At 22.8% G+C, this 16,709-nt stretch overlaps 6 protein-coding genes and 1 long non-coding RNA gene across 9 annotated transcripts in view; 3 read left to right on the forward strand and 4 right to left on the reverse strand.

Moving 5' to 3' along the window:
- LOC102679876 (ribonuclease P protein subunit p25-like protein) overlaps window positions 1–1,623 on the forward strand; it is a 15,561-nt gene extending 13,938 nt beyond the window's left edge. Inside the window, exons 2-5 of the mRNA XM_006620214.2 lie at window positions 689–799; window positions 877–1,055; window positions 1,124–1,234; window positions 1,315–1,623. Coding sequence (XP_006620277.1) covers window positions 689–799; window positions 877–1,055; window positions 1,124–1,234; window positions 1,315–1,534 — 621 coding nt within the window. The 3' untranslated portion in view covers window positions 1,535–1,623. The remainder of the gene's footprint in view (window positions 1–688; window positions 800–876; window positions 1,056–1,123; window positions 1,235–1,314) is intronic.
- Window positions 1,624–3,305: 1,682 nt separating this feature from the next.
- Window positions 3,306–4,928, reverse strand: LOC102680012 (MOB kinase activator-like 4). Of its 2 annotated transcripts, none has more exons than XM_006620215.2 (4): window positions 4,771–4,928; window positions 3,955–4,328; window positions 3,718–3,852; window positions 3,306–3,618 (listed from the first exon to the last, which is right to left on the reverse strand). In XM_006620215.2, exons 1-4 carry the CDS (start codon window positions 4,828–4,830, stop codon window positions 3,522–3,524), a joined length of 666 nt encoding a protein of 221 aa, XP_006620278.1. In that variant the 5' UTR covers window positions 4,831–4,928; the 3' UTR covers window positions 3,306–3,521. The 2 variants fall into 2 exon arrangements, with proteins under 2 accessions (XP_006620278.1, XP_031368508.1); XM_031512648.1 differs by having other exon boundaries at window positions 3,955–4,345; window positions 4,771–4,904.
- A 141-nt stretch (window positions 4,929–5,069) lies between these two features.
- Window positions 5,070–6,684, reverse strand: LOC102670770 (acyl carrier protein, mitochondrial). 2 transcript variants are annotated; one of them, XM_031512650.1, is made up of 4 exons: window positions 6,388–6,684; window positions 5,841–5,951; window positions 5,686–5,802; window positions 5,070–5,391 (listed from the first exon to the last, which is right to left on the reverse strand). In XM_031512650.1, the coding sequence occupies exons 1-4, from the start codon at window positions 6,544–6,546 to the stop codon at window positions 5,212–5,214; spliced, it is 567 nt and encodes a 188-aa protein (XP_031368510.1). In that variant the 5' UTR covers window positions 6,547–6,684; the 3' UTR covers window positions 5,070–5,211. The 2 variants fall into 2 exon arrangements, with proteins under 2 accessions (XP_031368510.1, XP_031368509.1); XM_031512649.1 differs by lacking the exon at window positions 5,841–5,951 and having other exon boundaries at window positions 6,388–6,681.
- A 260-nt stretch (window positions 6,685–6,944) lies between these two features.
- Window positions 6,945–13,131, forward strand: LOC102680667 (TBC1 domain family member 9). The gene is made up of 19 exons (XM_006620220.2): window positions 6,945–7,185; window positions 8,120–8,286; window positions 8,411–8,584; window positions 8,664–8,760; window positions 8,840–9,029; window positions 9,110–9,186; window positions 9,287–9,343; window positions 9,412–9,616; window positions 9,706–9,911; window positions 10,006–10,295; window positions 10,364–10,567; window positions 10,638–10,969; window positions 11,123–11,278; window positions 11,359–11,544; window positions 11,613–11,801; window positions 11,992–12,154; window positions 12,221–12,556; window positions 12,646–12,767; window positions 12,837–13,131. Exons 1-19 carry the CDS (start codon window positions 7,142–7,144, stop codon window positions 13,053–13,055), a joined length of 3,414 nt encoding a protein of 1,137 aa, XP_006620283.1. The 5' UTR covers window positions 6,945–7,141; the 3' UTR covers window positions 13,056–13,131.
- Window positions 10,363–11,800, reverse strand: LOC116186173. The gene is made up of 2 exons (XR_004151124.1): window positions 11,665–11,800; window positions 10,363–11,270 (listed from the first exon to the last, which is right to left on the reverse strand). It is a non-coding gene; the product is annotated as an uncharacterized LOC116186173 (long non-coding RNA).
- A 1,265-nt stretch (window positions 13,132–14,396) lies between the features above and the next one.
- Window positions 14,397–15,082, reverse strand: LOC102680266 (40S ribosomal protein S21). The gene is made up of 4 exons (XM_006620218.2): window positions 14,985–15,082; window positions 14,832–14,889; window positions 14,570–14,705; window positions 14,397–14,509 (listed from the first exon to the last, which is right to left on the reverse strand). Exons 2-4 carry the CDS (start codon window positions 14,879–14,881, stop codon window positions 14,444–14,446), a joined length of 252 nt encoding a protein of 83 aa, XP_006620281.1. The 5' UTR covers window positions 14,882–14,889; window positions 14,985–15,082; the 3' UTR covers window positions 14,397–14,443.
- Window positions 15,083–15,629: 547 nt separating this feature from the next.
- The window catches only part of LOC102680137 (ankyrin repeat domain-containing protein 29), a 9,090-nt gene continuing 8,010 nt past the window's right edge, over window positions 15,630–16,709 (forward strand). The window contains exon 1 of the mRNA XM_006620216.2: window positions 15,630–15,977. Coding sequence (XP_006620279.1) covers window positions 15,966–15,977 — 12 coding nt within the window. The 5' untranslated portion in view covers window positions 15,630–15,965. The remainder of the gene's footprint in view (window positions 15,978–16,709) is intronic.

Below are 16,709 nucleotides of genomic sequence, written 5' to 3' on the forward strand. Positions count from 1 at the left end.
TAATAAGAATATCAATTAAATATATTTATTAAAATTAAAATTTTCATTTTAAAACAAATGATATACTTGTTAAAATTTCAATTATCATGAAAATGATCAATATTCAATTTGTTCGTTTATTGCTATTATAAAATTAAAATTGAAATTAAAATTTAACAATATCAAAAATGTATCGATATAACTTAAAAATATTTCTTCGCAATAATGACATTCAGTTTTTGTTTAAAATATAAATATTTTATAAAGGTTTTCGTTGAAAGAATAAAATTTAATTGTTCAATAATTAATTTTTGCATACAGATATTTTACGAAGAATAAATATATTTTGAGATTACTTGAGACTAATTATTATATATTAAATAATATACATATAGACATTTTATTTCTATATAACAGAAAATAAAATTGAATAAAACTGGATAAAGGTTTATGTACAAGACTGTACTTATTCGTTCATTCCAAAGTTCCATGAATGGTTCCGAATGTGGCACGCCAAAGAAGTGATGCCTCCGAACTCATGACCTACTGGCAGAAAGATGTGATCTCTTTTTTTCACGATTTAACTTAATTATCCTTAAAATCATAAAAATCATTATAAAATTATAATTGCATTTTAAAATATTTTATTAAATATTTTTTTTAATTAAATATATTTATTCAATAATTAATAGAAAAAATTTTCTTCTAGATGGGTAAATCAAAATCAAAGAAGAAGAAATGGGTCAAAAATTTAGAATCTGAATCTACTGAATCAGAGATTCCTATACCAAATTTGCCAGAAAAAATCCTTTTAATGCGAGTAAATTTCAAAATGTTTACAAAATTAACATCATATTATTTTTTATATTCATATATTACTTAATTGGAATTTTCCAGGTAAAAAGTGGTACAAAAATTAGAAATGTTCTTGGATATGCCTTAAAAGAATTCGTAAATTATAATTGTATTGTTTGGACCGCAGCAGGTCATGGTATTGGAAAAGCTATTTCCTGTGCAGAACTTTTTAAAAAGAAACAAGAAAGTCTTCATCAAATCACTAGATTACGTTATGTGGAGTAAGTTATAATAATATATAAAATATATAATAGAATTCATTATTTTTTCATTAATTAAAATGTTGAAGATCACAGAAATCAAAAGAGGAAAATAAAACTAATGTAAATGAAGAAACTCGTCATGTACCAGAAATACATATTTTTCTCGGGAAGGAAGTAAAAGATATATCCGTACCTGGGTAATAAACTTTCATTTTCAGTTTTATTATATATGTTTTTATATGTTATATTTTATTTTATTTTTGATATTGAAATTAAGTTATCAAGCACCTGGTGATAATGGACAATTCATAAATAACGAAGATATAAAAAATGAAGGAAAAGAGAAGAAAGAAGAAATTAGTAATAATTTGAGTTGTATTGATGCTGAAGAATTTGCAGCTATGGGTTTGAGAACTGGTCAAAAAAGATCAAAAAAAGAGCATCAAACAGAAGCGCCACCAAAAAAAAATAAAAAGACAGAAAACGATGATCAATAAAATTGTATTTTATATAAAATTCGATTAGAAACAAATATAATTCAAATATAAGAATAAAAATTTGTTTCAATAAATTTTATTTCTTCAAATCTTTTTAAATTTTATAAGAATTATAATTTTTATTTTATCATATTTATTTAATATATAATAAAAAGATGATATAAATATTTATATTGAGTAAAAAGTTTATTCTTTTAGTACATGCATATAGAAATAATCACGATATATTTCCGTTTTCTTGATTATTTTGTCAACTAATCGTGTCTATTGAATTTTTTATTTACAAATTATATATACAATGTTACAATAGGCATACATGCACATTGCAGACTTATAACACATACTATGAAAATTACAGTGCCTTCTACAGAAATTCAGTTATAAGATATTTTTTGTTTTAGAAAAAATTGCAATAAACAATTGGCAAAAATCATATTTCATCAACAATAAATGAAATTATTAAAAAATTTATTTTGCATGATTATGTTTTTCATTATTAGTGAAAATAAAATAAAGACATTTTACAATTCTTTCTTTGCTCTTTTGTATAAGCAAAATATTTTCTTTTCTCTTTGTAAAAGTATATATTCTTGGTATCAAATTCGTATAAGCTTACAAAAATTTTTTTGAATAAATCATGATTGATACATTAATAAACTGAAAGACAATAGATTTCAAAGTATGTTCAATTTTTTCTTCTTAAATTTTATATCAATTACTAATATAATGTACTTTTTGGAGCTTATGTACTCGGCAGTAATATGGATATTTTTCCGGCACTGATATTGCTTTTCTTAATAAGAAAACTAGAGAACATTTTCAACTTTTTCATTAATAAAATTATTAATTTTTAAAAAATGAATATAGATTAAAAGAAACAAATAATATAAAAAATAATGTTTACTTATATTCTCTAGTCTTATTTTTAAAGATTAAGTGCCGTAATAATATAAGAGTTATGTATCATTTTTCTTATGTTTAATATTTTACAGAGAATAAAAATGTAACATTTTTAATCGGATCATACGATAAGTTAAGTTTTTGATTAATGGAGAAGAAAGCTTAACATTTCAATCCCACATAAGATAAATATGATATAAATAAGAACACTACAACATTTATTATCAATACTAATAATGCATATAAGTGTTTGTTTAATTTGGTTATTTTACGATGATTATAATTACGTCATATTGATGACTTTTGTTACAATATATTTTTTATGATAAATTATTCAAATATAAAATAATTATTTTGATACTTAATGTTACATTCAAAATTATACTATAAAAGAACTTTTTAAAATTTATATGCAATTTCAATAAAATTAAATATTTGTATACAAATTTATAATACTAAGAAGGAAGAAATATAAAATATTATATAATATAATGTTATGCAAAAAATTGAATGTTTTTACTCTAAACTTGAATTTCTTGTTACATTATTTTATGAAACAGTATTTAGAAATGAATTTCCAAAAGAAATTTTTTTATAATTTTGTTACTTTAAAAATAATACATAAATACATATAAAATTCAATAATATACAATCATTTTTATATAATAAATTGTAGAAGATATAAAACATTTATTTAAAAAGGATTCATCTTTATAAAGGTTTAATAGTGGCTAGTTTATTTTAATTATATCTTCTACATTTTATACATTAATAATAAATAAATACTGCAAATATAGCTTATTAAATATAACAAATTGTTTCATACAACGAATTTTTAAAAAAAAAAAAAAAAAAAAAAAAGAGAAAAAAAATTGTATCAAAAAGATTTTTATCTTAATTCAATTAATAACAAGAAATTCTAGTAATATATTTCTACACAAATTACCAAAAATTATCAATCTCTTGTAATACTCTTGTTACTCTTATAACATTTGGAACTACAAGAGATATTTCAATAATATATCATTACTTATGATTTCATATTACATTCAACGAATTTCAGGTAAATATAAATATTTAAATTCTATTATGCTTCACTTTCTGTTGTTCCTTCTTCTTCCATAATTGGTACTATTAAACTTTCCTTTGACATTAAATTATATTTTGTAACAAATGCTGTAAATCTAGAATAAAAGTCAATATAAAAAACAAAATAAATGAATTAATAATTTTATATTATTATATTAATATTATAGTCATATTTTTGTAATTAATCATTTTACCTGCGACATAAAAAAGTCTCATTTTCAAATTCATCAAATATTGTTCTATGATGATAATATGCATGAGAGAAAATTCTATAAACTCTTCTGCTAACAGATCCAAGTTTGGCTACTGAAGATTCTTTAATACTAACTCTGAAATTGAATATAAAAAAATAGAAAAAATAAATATTATATTTGTATACTGTATTAATATTTTATTACTGTAATAATTTTTTGATATGATACTAAGTATACCTGCTAGGAAAATATTTGTTACTATTAAGTAAACAAGCTGCACCATCAAGTGTATGTCGTGTATAATCAATAGCTGGACATTCTTTAGGTGTCTTATGTGCAGCACATAGAAATATCCATTGTTCAGTAGCTGTCATTTGAGTACAGGTTTCTGGATGACATTCAGCCTGTAGTCTTACTGTTAAACCATTCAGTTCCATACAAAACTGTCTTAAATGTTCATATTTCCATACTGCTTCATCTTGCGCTTCTGGCATTTTCAATATTAAATCAACATTAGATGGATCTCTTCTAATCATTTGCTGAATATATTGTTGCACGGCCAGCGTGCTGTCCATTTCTTCAAAGGGTTCATCAGGCCACCTACAGAAATTCTAACCAAAGAAGGTTCCTAAATTAAGAATTTTTAATAAGAAATGAGAAATTAATATTATTTATATGACTCACTTATTACATGAATATTTTATCATTATAATTATTATGAAAATATCTATATCTTTATAATATAACGATGTAATGTAAAACATATTTATATAAATGAATAATTTTAAAAAATATAACATTAATAAAATTAAATTAAAGATATAATTAATAAGAATAAATTAAAGATATACAAAAATAAAATGATATAAATATCATGAATCATTAATTTGTAAACAAGTTTTTTGTAGCACGTTAATTAATTTTAGAAAAATACGTTAAAGACGCTTTCAGATATCTCTGTAAGTACATCATGTATAATCGAACTATCATTGAACGGTAGTGTATAAAACATGAAAACAATAAATTCTTAAGAAAATTAAAAGTTTTATTAACCTTTGCTGTAGTTCCAGGTCTATTTCTTCTAAAGAATACACATCCGTCCGCCATCTTCATTTTTTCAGTTGTTGCACTCGATTAGCATACACGTTCGATTGAATCAAATAAAAAGATCTGAGATGTCGTAATGTCGGCCTAGAGAGTAGCGACACCATATTATCGTTATATAGTGCATTTTATATTTTATTTAGAAATAACTTGAATGTTTATATCAACATAAAGTAAAAGTAAATTGCAAAAGTATATTGTATTTTTTTTGTTTAATATTATAAATAAATACATATAGGAGAATGTAATTTACAATTTAATCTAACGATCCACTTTATTTTTACAATTTATATTATATACAGGAGAAATGAAATTTAATTTTTTTTTAAACAATATTTTAAAAATAAAAAAGCTTGACTAATGACATGATTTATATTATATGAATATTTATTATTCGTAAACATCTTCTCTATCGGCAACGTAACGTACTATATCCGCAGGTCGTAGAAGCTTCTGTGCATCCATATCTGGTATTTCAAAACCAAATTCATCTTCTATAGCCATTATAATTTCTACGTGATCCAAAGAATCCAAACCCAAATCTTCCATAAAATGAGAGTTCAAAGATAACTGCACAAGATATCAAATTTTTAATGATAGTATATATAAAAAATAAATAAATAATTAAATATATATTAATTTATTATAGACATCACGATTCAAGCGAAGTGTTAATCTACCATACTTTTCTGAGAAGCTATCTATTAAGTGTTTTACAAATATCATTAATAAGCTCTAAAGATTTTTTTCATTGGAAATTATTGAAAAAATATTTATGAAAATGTTTTTCAAATATGATCCTATATATTTGCAAAACACTTTCACAAGTATTCTTTAATGTTGTATTATCTTGTGAATAGATACCTTCTGAACATCAACTTTATCATAGAGATTGAGTACTAAAAGTACACGCTGGCGAATAAGGTCAAGTGATAATGGTGCCTTATGGCCATACTGACGCACCTGCTTGACTCGTGTGCCCTGTAAAATAATAGTTTGTAAAAAATATATAACTTTACAACCTTGTCAGCAGTTATTTTATCATAAGCTTGGACCACATTTAAAACACGTTCTTCTAGTTCTTGAGTTTTAGGTTTTGAAGTGGATGTACGAATATTTTGTATATTTACCTATTTACAATATTATATATATTATATATATAATTAAATAGAATACATAATTAATATAATTATAATCTTTATATTAAAACATGTAATTATAATAAAAAAAAGTAATATTAATATTAAATTTACAATTATAATTAAAAAGTATTAATTTTTTATATAAATATGGCAACAAATATAATTAAATATAATATTATTAATGAAATAAAATCTGAATTTATATTGTAAGAGTGGACTTTACTTACTACTTTATGTATATTCAATTTAATTAAAACATGACATACTAAATCGATAGAATATTTTAAATCCTATATTTTACATTTTCTTATATTAATTGTTTTACTTAAAACAGAATTATTTTGATTACATAATGCGTAATTTAAAATAGGATATATGAACTATCGAAAAGAATTCACGAAAATCATAGAAAAGTAATATTTACCTGAGGTATAACTGTGAAGATACTTTGTCTTTTACAATGAAATAATCTTTCATTTAATTGAAATTGCGTGATGGCACTTCGTAAACACGTTCGAGTGATCAAATTTCTAAAAGCACCGGTATTTCTTATTAAAATACGAACTCCCGCGAGAGACGCCATTTTCTCTACAATGAAAAATCTCGCGAAAGGACGTAACCTAATCGTATAACACTAACTTTACTTGTGTATTGCAGTTATCTTATACAGGAGTTTACATGAATTAAAAATTGTAGCGACATCTACTTTCTAACAATATATTTATTATAAAATAAAAATTATGATTTATTATATTTTATCAAGTGCTTTTCAAACTTTTATGTATATATACATATATATAATATGGTATCAATTATAGTTCCAGAGAATAATATTATTTTAAAAATATTAAAATTTATTATTTTTAAACTTCATATACAATATAACATATTTATCAATAATTTTATTTAATTTATATTCTATTATAAAATATTTTTTAAAAAAATGAAATATTCCAAAGCAAAAATATTACATTCTTAGTAACATTTTGAATCGAAAATATGGCGAAATTGCAAAAATTGACGCAGCTGACGTGATTTGCAGTAGAGTTCATGTTAGTGTTTATCTTTGGCAAGTATTTTTTCTATTACTCAGGCAACGAATTTTGCTAGTGTCTTGGATAAAGTGTGTTTGAATTTGTATCGTTAGTGCCATATGTGCTGGAATAATAGTGATCAATATGTGGGTGAAGCCACAAGAGGTTCTACTGGCAAATGCTTTTTGGTAAATTAATACGTGTATACAATGTTCTATGTTCTGTTATAATTACTGTTTACATCGTATGTCAAAGACAGCTGACAGACAAATACTTAGGCATTTTAGTAATCTTCGAGCAATTAATATATTCAAAATTAACTATTAACAATTAATTCATATATACAAATAATTATCATTTTAATTAATTTGTAAATTTTTTAATTAAAATTATTTGTTTATACTTCGTAAATATAACTAATGATATTAAACTTAATATATTTCTTAAAAGAATTTATTAATTATATTTTTAAATATCTTATTATGTTTAAAGTTCTAATATGTCAAGAATTTTAAATTATTGCTATATTTTTCTATATGTTATCATTCAATATAAAAATATAAATTACAATATATTGTACATAAGAGATACGGTTTATTAATGATAAGAAATATTCGCGTTATTAAAATCATTTTACTAATTATCTACGAGATTAATTTCCCCTTCAATAATATTTATGAATAAAGTATAAATGAAAAGTGAAAAATTCCATTGATATGTATATTTCTATAATTATAATATTCTATAAATATAATATTATATACGAAATTATTGTTGTTTTGTAATATTATAAATTACAAAAATAAAAATTACAGTTTTTATTAACTAAAGTTTTTTATATCTTTATAATATTGTGTATCTTTATTATGTCTTTATATATTTATTATGTTTTTTATGATTTGTTTTTTTTATTTTAAAATATTTACTTTCTTTATTATGCAATTAAATTTATTATACTTATATTTTTTTTTAATATATAAAAAAATTTGATATTAGCTTTATATAATAGAAATATAAATAGTATATTATGTAATTATAATTATTGTGTTTTACAATGAATAAATGAATTTTATATTTTTTCTTAAAGAAAAATGATTATATTTTGTTATATTTATTATATAGGATAACAGAACAAGCAACTGTATATTTTGTTTTACAACGTCGTAAAGGACATGGAAAAACAAAAGGTCTTACTTCTATATTGGTAGGAACATTGGATAGTGTTTTCGACACTAAACCTCCACCATTTAGAATATTACATCAAACACCATCATCAGAAGTTTATTGGGGTAAGGTATTTCAACATAGAAAATTTAATTTTTAACATAGAAAATTTAATTTTAAATATTTATTTTTTTCATAATTTTTACTTTTTATTTATAAATATATTGATTTATTTTTTAATTTATATAGCAGTTGCATGCTCTTTGACACATGAAGAAATTTTACAAGATTGGGAATGGCTTCATTCTAATTTAATGGATACTTTAACATCATTTGATACTGAAGAAGAAATTACTGAATTTGTTTGTTGTAAAATACAATCTATTATTGCAAACAATGTACCAGATTGTCAATTTGCAGATGGTATTATTTAAATTATTTAATATGAAATTGATAAAAAAGTAAAATTTGTACATAATTATTAAAACTTATTATTTCACAGAAGAGGATCCAGAATCATTTAAAACTGTATCTTTTAAATTTCATCAACTTTTTAATATACCAAAAGAAGATAAATTAGTCAATTATTATTCATGCAGGTATTTGTATAGTTAATCTAAAAATATATAAAATTTTAATAAAATTTACAAATTTTACATATACTATATTTTTTTTTAGTTATTGGAAATCTCGTTTACCTAGACAAGGATGGTTATATTTATCAATAAATCATATGTGTTTTTATGCCTATATTTTGGCAAGAGAAACAAAATTAATTATAAGATGGGCTGATATCACTGAATTAAGTAAAACTAATTCCATCTTGTTTCCAGATAGTATACGAGTTGTAACAAGAGAAAATAAAGAGGTAAATAAAATATTGTATTGTTTATTATTTAAAATATTACAATTTTTATGATAAGTAATTTTTTTTTATTTTTCTTGTAGCATTATTTTTCAATGTTTCTTCATAAATCTGAAACATATTCATTAATGGAACAACTTACAAATATTGCTATGAAAAGGTAATATTATTTATATCAAGTATAATCAATTATCAAAATAATATTATCAAAATAAGAATGAAAAAATATATTTAATAAATTAATATTATTTTATTTTTAGACTTATAGATGAAAAAAGTGGTTTTAATGAAGATAGAGAACTATTAAGCAAATTAAGGTATTTGATAATTTAAAAATTTCGAATAAAATTTACATATATTAATACAATGGTAATTATATTTACAGCAAAAATGTACCTAAAAAACCATCTTTCTTGAAAAGGGATCTTGATGCACGAGCACATTCTGAAGCTTATAGATTACAATTCAGATTGCCAGGTATTGAAAAATTGGATGGCAGTATTGATGCAACATTATGGACACCATATAATAAAAGATATGTATGGGGAAAAATATTTCTCTCTCAAAATTATCTTTGTTTTGAAAGCAGGGTAAATATAATTAAATATAAAAATTTAATTAAATTTACTATATAAAAATTTATGCTTAATAATGCCATTTAATACTTTTATCAATTTAGGTAAGAGGATTAGTAAGTTTAGTTATACCATTAAGAGAAGTAAGACTTATTGAACCTGCTGAAAATCAATCATCCAGTACAGGAATAGATAAATCTATTCTAGTGACAACTGCTCGATCTTCATTTTTATTTGCTCAGATTCATGATCGTGATTTTGTCGTACAAAAAATATCTGAATTATTAGCAAGATCTAAATTATCAAATTTGTAAGTTTTTACATAATATTATTAATTTTACAATTTTACATTACAATTAAATAATATATTTATATTTTATTTAATATATTTTATTTTGATATAGGAATATTGATCATGTATTTTCTCAAAATATTATAAAACATAATGACAGCAATTGCAAAGAAAGTAAATCAGTTAATGATTGGAAACCACAACCACCATTAATGACTTTATTTAAAGCTCCATTAACTAATGAAGCAGCACTAAAACAAGAAGCTAAAGAAAAACAATGGGAACTTCATTTTGCAGAATATGGCAGAGGAATTACAATGTACAGAACAACAGAGACAGCAAAACTTATAATTCAGGGTGTACCACAATCTCTTAGAGGAGAAGTTTGGCTTACTTTTTCTGGTAATATAATAAATGTAATTCTATTCACACAATTATGTTAATGTAATATAATTTCGATTTATTTGTAGGTGCTTTAAATGAAATGGTAATGAATCCAGGACTATATAAGTCATTAGTTGATCAATCTTTAGGTAAATCATGTCAAGCAAATGAAGAAATAGAACGAGATTTGCATCGATCTTTACCTGAACATCCAGCATTTCAATCTGACACTGGTATCAGTGCTTTAAGAAGAGTTCTTTCTGCATATGCTTGGAAAAATCCACAAATTGGTAAAAATTTTATCTGTAGTTATTGTTATAAAAATTTCAAAAAATTATCATTTTAATTGTTTTGAAACAGGTTATTGTCAGGCCATGAATATAGTAGCTTCAGTACTATTAATTTATTGCTCAGAAGAATCTGCATTTTGGCAATTATGTAATGTATGTGAATCATTATTACCCGATTATTATGATAGAAGAGTAGTCGGTGCTCTTGTTGATCAAGGTCTTTTAGAAGAATTAGCTGCTGAACATTTACCAACTTTACATGCTAGGTTGCAAGAACTTGGTCTTATTAAAGTTATATCACTTTCATGGTTCTTAACTATATTTTTAAGTGTTATGCCAACAAGTAGTGCAGTAAATATAATGGATTGTTTTTTCTATGATGGAGCAAAAGTAATTTTCCAGGTATAACACATTTTATGTATATTTTATTTTTAGCTCCTTAATTATTTTTTATTAGTCAAACTATTAAATTTTATTGACATTCTTTCTAATAAATACAGAATAAATTACGTACAGAAGAAATTTGAAGTAAACAGGTCTTTCTTCCTGTGTCAGATAGCATTGACAGTACTGGAGTGGAACCAAGATAAATTATTAAATTGCCGTGACGATGGTGAAGCAATGCAGTTATTAACAGATTATCTTGGAGGTGTATACAATGATGAGGGACTTATACTTCCTAGACCAGTTGATAGTGCTACTCCTAATAGAGTAAGAATACTTTTATGAATTGTATTTGTAAGCATTAAAAATTTTATCTATTTAACATTTATGTATATTCGTCAATTTAGAGTATATCTGTTCAGACTTTAATATATGAAGCATATTCAAGATATGGATCTTTGACTATTGGTGGAATAGAAAGACTTCGTTTAAAACACAGATTGAGGGTAGTTCAAAGTTTGGAAGATGGAATTGAGAAAAATGTAATTAGGAGTGTTATTGTTGATAAATATATGACAATGGAAGAATTACAGGTATTATATATATTTAAAAAAATATATATATATAAAACTGTTTAAAAAATAATTGTATTATTATTTAGGATTTATTAAATTTAGTAAGAGAAGAATTAATGAGTCAACGAAAATCTGAACCTGATCGTTATGATCCAACACAGCCGCCTTATGAAGCATATAAAATAGATTTTGAATTATTTAGAATATTATTTGGTGGTTTATCCCCATGGGGAAAATGTAGTCAAGCTGAATCTCTCGCTGCCCGATTATTCCGTGTAAGTTAAAGTAATTTTAAATTTGAGTTTAAAAAGTAATTTTTTTTAAATTAGTTACCTGTATCTGAAAAAAGACAATTATAATAATTGATAAAAAATATTAGAGAATTAACACCTATGTATATCTTAATTCTATTGAATAAGATCAAGCAAATACAGAAAATGTTCATAAGTACTATTGTACTATCAGTTAATGGATCGAAATCGTGATGGTCTACTGAACTTTCGGGAATTAGTACAAGCAATTGGTATGACAGCAACTGCAGATTTAACACAAAGATTAAAACTTTTATATACTCTACACTTACCACCACTACTTACACCAGCTGATTTTGAATCACCAACGCATTCTGGTAAATATTATTTTATATTTAAAAATATTATAATAAAAGAATATTTATTTGGATAATTAATATCAGATGGTGCTGAAGTAGCAGCTGAAGCTACAGATTTTTTTGATAGTATGGAACAAAGCGTTGCTTCTTTGGAAATGCCAGTTAGTTTAGCAGAAGAACCTAGTATTGGTACTTTATCTCGCTCGACAAGTTTAACCAGTCAACAAGGAGATCAATCATGGGAAGTTCAAAGCATGGGTAGTTTACGTTCTATGATAGCATCTAAAGATAGTCCATTGGATCTTAAAACTGTGCCAAAAATGTCACAAGGACATTTTATTGCATTATGGAAAACTCTTTATGACATGTTTCCTGCACAACCAGAAGAACAAGAAACTTATCATTGTATAGCTTCAATAGGTAAATTATATGTACTATAAATATAAAAATATTATTACTATTTAAATCTATATCATATAAATAATAAAAAAAATGTTCGTAATATATAGGTACACTTTTACTTCAATTAGGCGATGTTGGCAAAAAGTTTTATGTTGGTAGAGATGAATCTGAAGATAGTTTACTTCTAGCCGCTATTGCTGTTCAACAAACATCTTCAATTATGGAACGGGTAACACATTATTTATATTACATAAATCATCTTATATATTATAAATTATACATAAATAATGATTTTCAGTCACATGATCGTAATGGAAATCCATCAAACATAGTTGCATCTACTGGTCCAGATTGGACAATAAGTGTTGAACAGTTTTTGGCATCTGCCTTAACAGGTCAAGCAATAGTTGATTTTTTTAGTAAAAGAGCAGATCTTGCAGAAGCGATTGCAAGTCTAAAAAATCGTAGATTCAATCGCGTTCATTCCTTATCAGATACTCCTGTGTTAAATGTTTGATACACAGGCTTAACTGTGTATAAAAATAGTGTAAGATATATATGAAATTTATAAAATCATAGATTGCCTTGAATAATTGACCAGTAATTTTATTTTCTAAAGAAATTTCTGCATTCATTGCAATTAGATGTATAAATTTTAGTTAAAAAAATAGATTTGTAGTGCTCAAGACATTTTGTAACAAAATAATAGTTACAAAAAAGATTAAAATATAATGTTTCATTAAACTAATCCAAGTAATATTTAAATTTTATATGATATTACTATTATATTTTTTATTGATTTCAAAATATTGATAAGTATCAAAAAAATTTAATTCTTTATGCTTATAATATTCTTTTTTTAGTGATATCTAGTAATACATTATATTAGTTTTTACTATATGAAATTAAAATTTTGCATATGTGATTGAAAATTAATCTTTCAAAATATTAATCTGTATGTAATTTATTGGCCTAATCATGGATATAGTAATCATACTGATCAAAAACAAACATACATAACATCAATAGAATATGCTCAGGGTAATATTTTAAATCTAAAATATCAGTTCCATCACTTTTTAATAATATTTATGCTTAAAAATCAAGTTCCCAGTAAATAATATTAATACATAATAGAAATTTTTGGAATTAAAGTATATTGAATAATTACAAATTTCCATATTTTCCCAATCGTAATATATGCACAAGATTATGAAATATTTTTATCAATTAATAAATGTTGCTTAGTTTTATAACTCTGCTAAAAATTTCAATATATTTAAAAATATGAAAAAACTGTAACTTTTGATTGCTACTGATTACAATAATAATTATGTCCAATAATAAATTAAGAGACTATACTTATACTATATATATATATATATAGTATATATATATATATATATATATATATACTATATATATATATATACATCCTTAAGAAATATGAGATAATTCTTCAAAGTATTTAAAAATTTGTACTAATTCTTATTCTTCAACACATTATATATATAATATAAAATTTAAAATGGATATATATTTTAGCATGTTTATAAATTTTTGTTAAATGCAATTGAAATCATATTTTTTTGACACATACAACTATATTTTTAAAATAATTTTTATTTTTATATAATTATTGCAAACAAAATTTTTGAAATAGAATTAACAAAAAAAATTGTTCCATCAAAAAAAACATGAAACATTAAAAAATTATCTTTCTATATGTGTATATAATAATTCATTTCATATATAAAACTCTATGTACAAAAATTATATAATAAATTATATATACAAAAAAAACCTTTATAAGTTTATAAATATAATTTAAGTCAATAGTTTAATACAATAATACACATTATTTAAATTTTTATATTTTTATTGAAAGAATAAAAGAGTTATATATTAAAAATTTTTTGGTAATATACCATCATTTTTTGCAAGTCTTACCAAACAATCATCAGATTCACCCTAAAAAATAAATTATTAATAACAAAAAATTAAAAATTAAATAAAATTTAAAAAACGTACCATTCGGCGTATAGCTCCACAAATTGCATACATTTTTTGTGAATCACTCATGCGTCCAGTTTCAGGATCAACATCAGCAATACTTAATTGAATAGATGCATGATCTTTAGCATGTATAATACGATTACTTGATGAACTATAAAATATATGATTATTATAATTTATTTAAATTTTTAATTCTTTTCAGTTACATTTACAATTTTTATTTAAAGAAATACATTATTTTTACATCATAAAAAATAGCAATCCACGTGTTACTTACCACTTTCTTGGGATGTATAAGTCAACAAGTACTCCGTTATCGTTCTCCATTCTTATATCTACAATAAAATTTATAGTATGAAATTATATTTTTATGTGAAAAAATATAATATTATGAAATTATAAATTAAAATAAATTCTTATTTTTACTTACTAAAAGAGCACCGTAAAATGGCTTCCTATGGAAAAGAACTCTCACGATATAGTGTGAATATCATAAAACAAAATCAAATTTACCAACATAGAGAATAAATCTCTATATATTTCTATCTATTTAAATGTTTATTAATAAATATTAATTTCATAATTTCGAATATATTTTAATTTGAAATATTAAAAATTTTGAATTCTTTTCATAGATTTTGAAATTAACTATCAAAATTCATTTATTCAAAAATTTTATGCATATTAAGTTATGCGTTTTTAGGGTTTTTACGAATTATATGACGTATATTAAATTTTTATCCAATTTGATTGGACAATAGAAACACCAGCACGCGCCAAATCAAAATTTTTTGTACGAAATTAAACAATTTTATAAAAAAAAATAAGAAAAAATATAAAATTATTAATAACACATTATAAATTCAATAATAATCTATGTTTTTATTTACTTTTTGTTACATATCTTTAATCATATTTTGAAATTTTCTTCATCATATTATATTCATATATGTAGAAATTTGTAAGACTTTATAAATATATATATATATATTGTGACAGTATAGTGTCCGTTACAATTTTATGACAAGTAACACCACCAAGCGGATATTAAAAGAAACATTCTCTGCCTATATTACTGTCAAACAGTTCCATCGGACATTCGGTGACTTGAAGTCATCCGGTAAATCATGATGCTCTTATGATGTGCCTTCGTATTTCATAAACATGAGAAGTGTGTTAATATTCTCTTACGCGTTTAAATAAACTGTGATACGAAAGTGTGTCCAATGTTAAAATATGTTTTATTTATTACATGTATATTAGAAGTAAAGTTAATATATAATATGTAATCGAAAGTATACTTGATGCATTACGATGCAATTACAATATTAATATTAAGTGCACTTATTCGTTTTTTTGTTAAAAATAATAAAATATTAATCGCACGTTCTTATTACACGTGCTCATCGACATGTCTATGAAGGTAAGTTTTTTTTTTTCATTAAAATTCCATTATACAATGTAACATATACATTCAATTTGGATATGTTTTGAATGAAATATTGCATGTCACATTTTAAAATGTAAATAAAAAACGTTTTTAACGAATTTTAACTTAATTTTTGAAATATTAATTTTATTAATAATTTATATAATAAATTTTTGTTTTATTTTAAAAAATAAATAAATAAACAATTTCAATTATAATTTAAAGTTAATTTTAATTTAATATTATTTATATATTCATATATTATTAAAATATGCATATACTAATAGACAGAGAAAAACTTTGATCACACTCTTTTATATAATATGTATGCATTTAGAAACATAAAACTAGATGAGATCAGAATAAATTTACGGAGAACTGATGTCATTTCTTGACAGTGTAATAAGTTATACTATTTTGTTGATTATATGCATGATTACAATTATTATCGCCTTTATCTTTCAATTTATTTTAATATTACATATAAATGAATAAGTAATTTTAAATATTTATGACTATAGTAATGGATTGAGATCGTAAAAAATGTATTGATGTATTTAATACGAGAAAACAGATTATTTGAAGAAAATATAATATTACACTTTGATAAGTTTTCATGATATATAAAAAAATTATATTAAAATTATATAAAAAAATTGCATAAAAAAATTATTTAAATATAAGTTATATATCTATTATTATATTACTATATATATATATATATAT

The sequence above is a fragment of the Apis dorsata genome, unplaced genomic scaffold (genome assembly GCF_000469605.1).
Source record: "Apis dorsata unplaced genomic scaffold, Apis dorsata 1.3 scaffold_489, whole genome shotgun sequence".
NCBI classification, from domain to species: Eukaryota; Metazoa; Arthropoda; class Insecta; order Hymenoptera; family Apidae; genus Apis; species Apis dorsata.

Coding starts and splice junctions, on each gene's coding strand:
- LOC102680012 (XM_006620215.2), bottom strand. CDS start 4,830: ATGAAGATGGCGGACGGATGTGTATTCTTTAGAAGAAATAGACCTGGA. Junction 4,329..4,770: donor GACCTGGAACTACAGCAAAG/GTTAATAAAACT, acceptor TTCTTTGGTTAG/AATTTCTGTAGGTGGCCTGA. Junction 3,619..3,717: donor GAGACTTTTTTATGTCGCAG/GTAAAATGATTA, acceptor CTTTTATTCTAG/ATTTACAGCATTTGTTACAA.
- LOC102680266 (XM_006620218.2), bottom strand. CDS start 14,881: ATGGAGAACGATAACGGAGTACTTGTTGACTTATACATCCCAAGAAAG. Junction 14,706..14,831: donor TTATACATCCCAAGAAAGTG/GTAAGTAACACG, acceptor TATATTTTATAG/TTCATCAAGTAATCGTATTA. Junction 14,510..14,569: donor GTGGAGCTATACGCCGAATG/GTACGTTTTTTA, acceptor TTTATTTTTTAG/GGTGAATCTGATGATTGTTT.
- LOC102670770 (XM_031512650.1), bottom strand. CDS start 6,546: ATGGCGTCTCTCGCGGGAGTTCGTATTTTAATAAGAAATACCGGTGCT. Junction 5,803..5,840: donor AAATAACTGCTGACAAGGTT/GTAAAGTTATAT, acceptor ATTATTTTACAG/GGCACACGAGTCAAGCAGGT. Junction 5,392..5,685: donor ATAAAGTTGATGTTCAGAAG/GTATCTATTCAC, acceptor TATCTTGTGCAG/TTATCTTTGAACTCTCATTT.
- LOC102680667 (XM_006620220.2), top strand. CDS start 7,142: ATGTGGGTGAAGCCACAAGAGGTTCTACTGGCAAATGCTTTTTG. Junction 9,344..9,411: donor GAACTATTAAGCAAATTAAG/GTATTTGATAAT, acceptor TTATATTTACAG/CAAAAATGTACCTAAAAAAC. Junction 10,296..10,363: donor AGTTTGGCTTACTTTTTCTG/GTAATATAATAA, acceptor ATTTATTTGTAG/GTGCTTTAAATGAAATGGTA.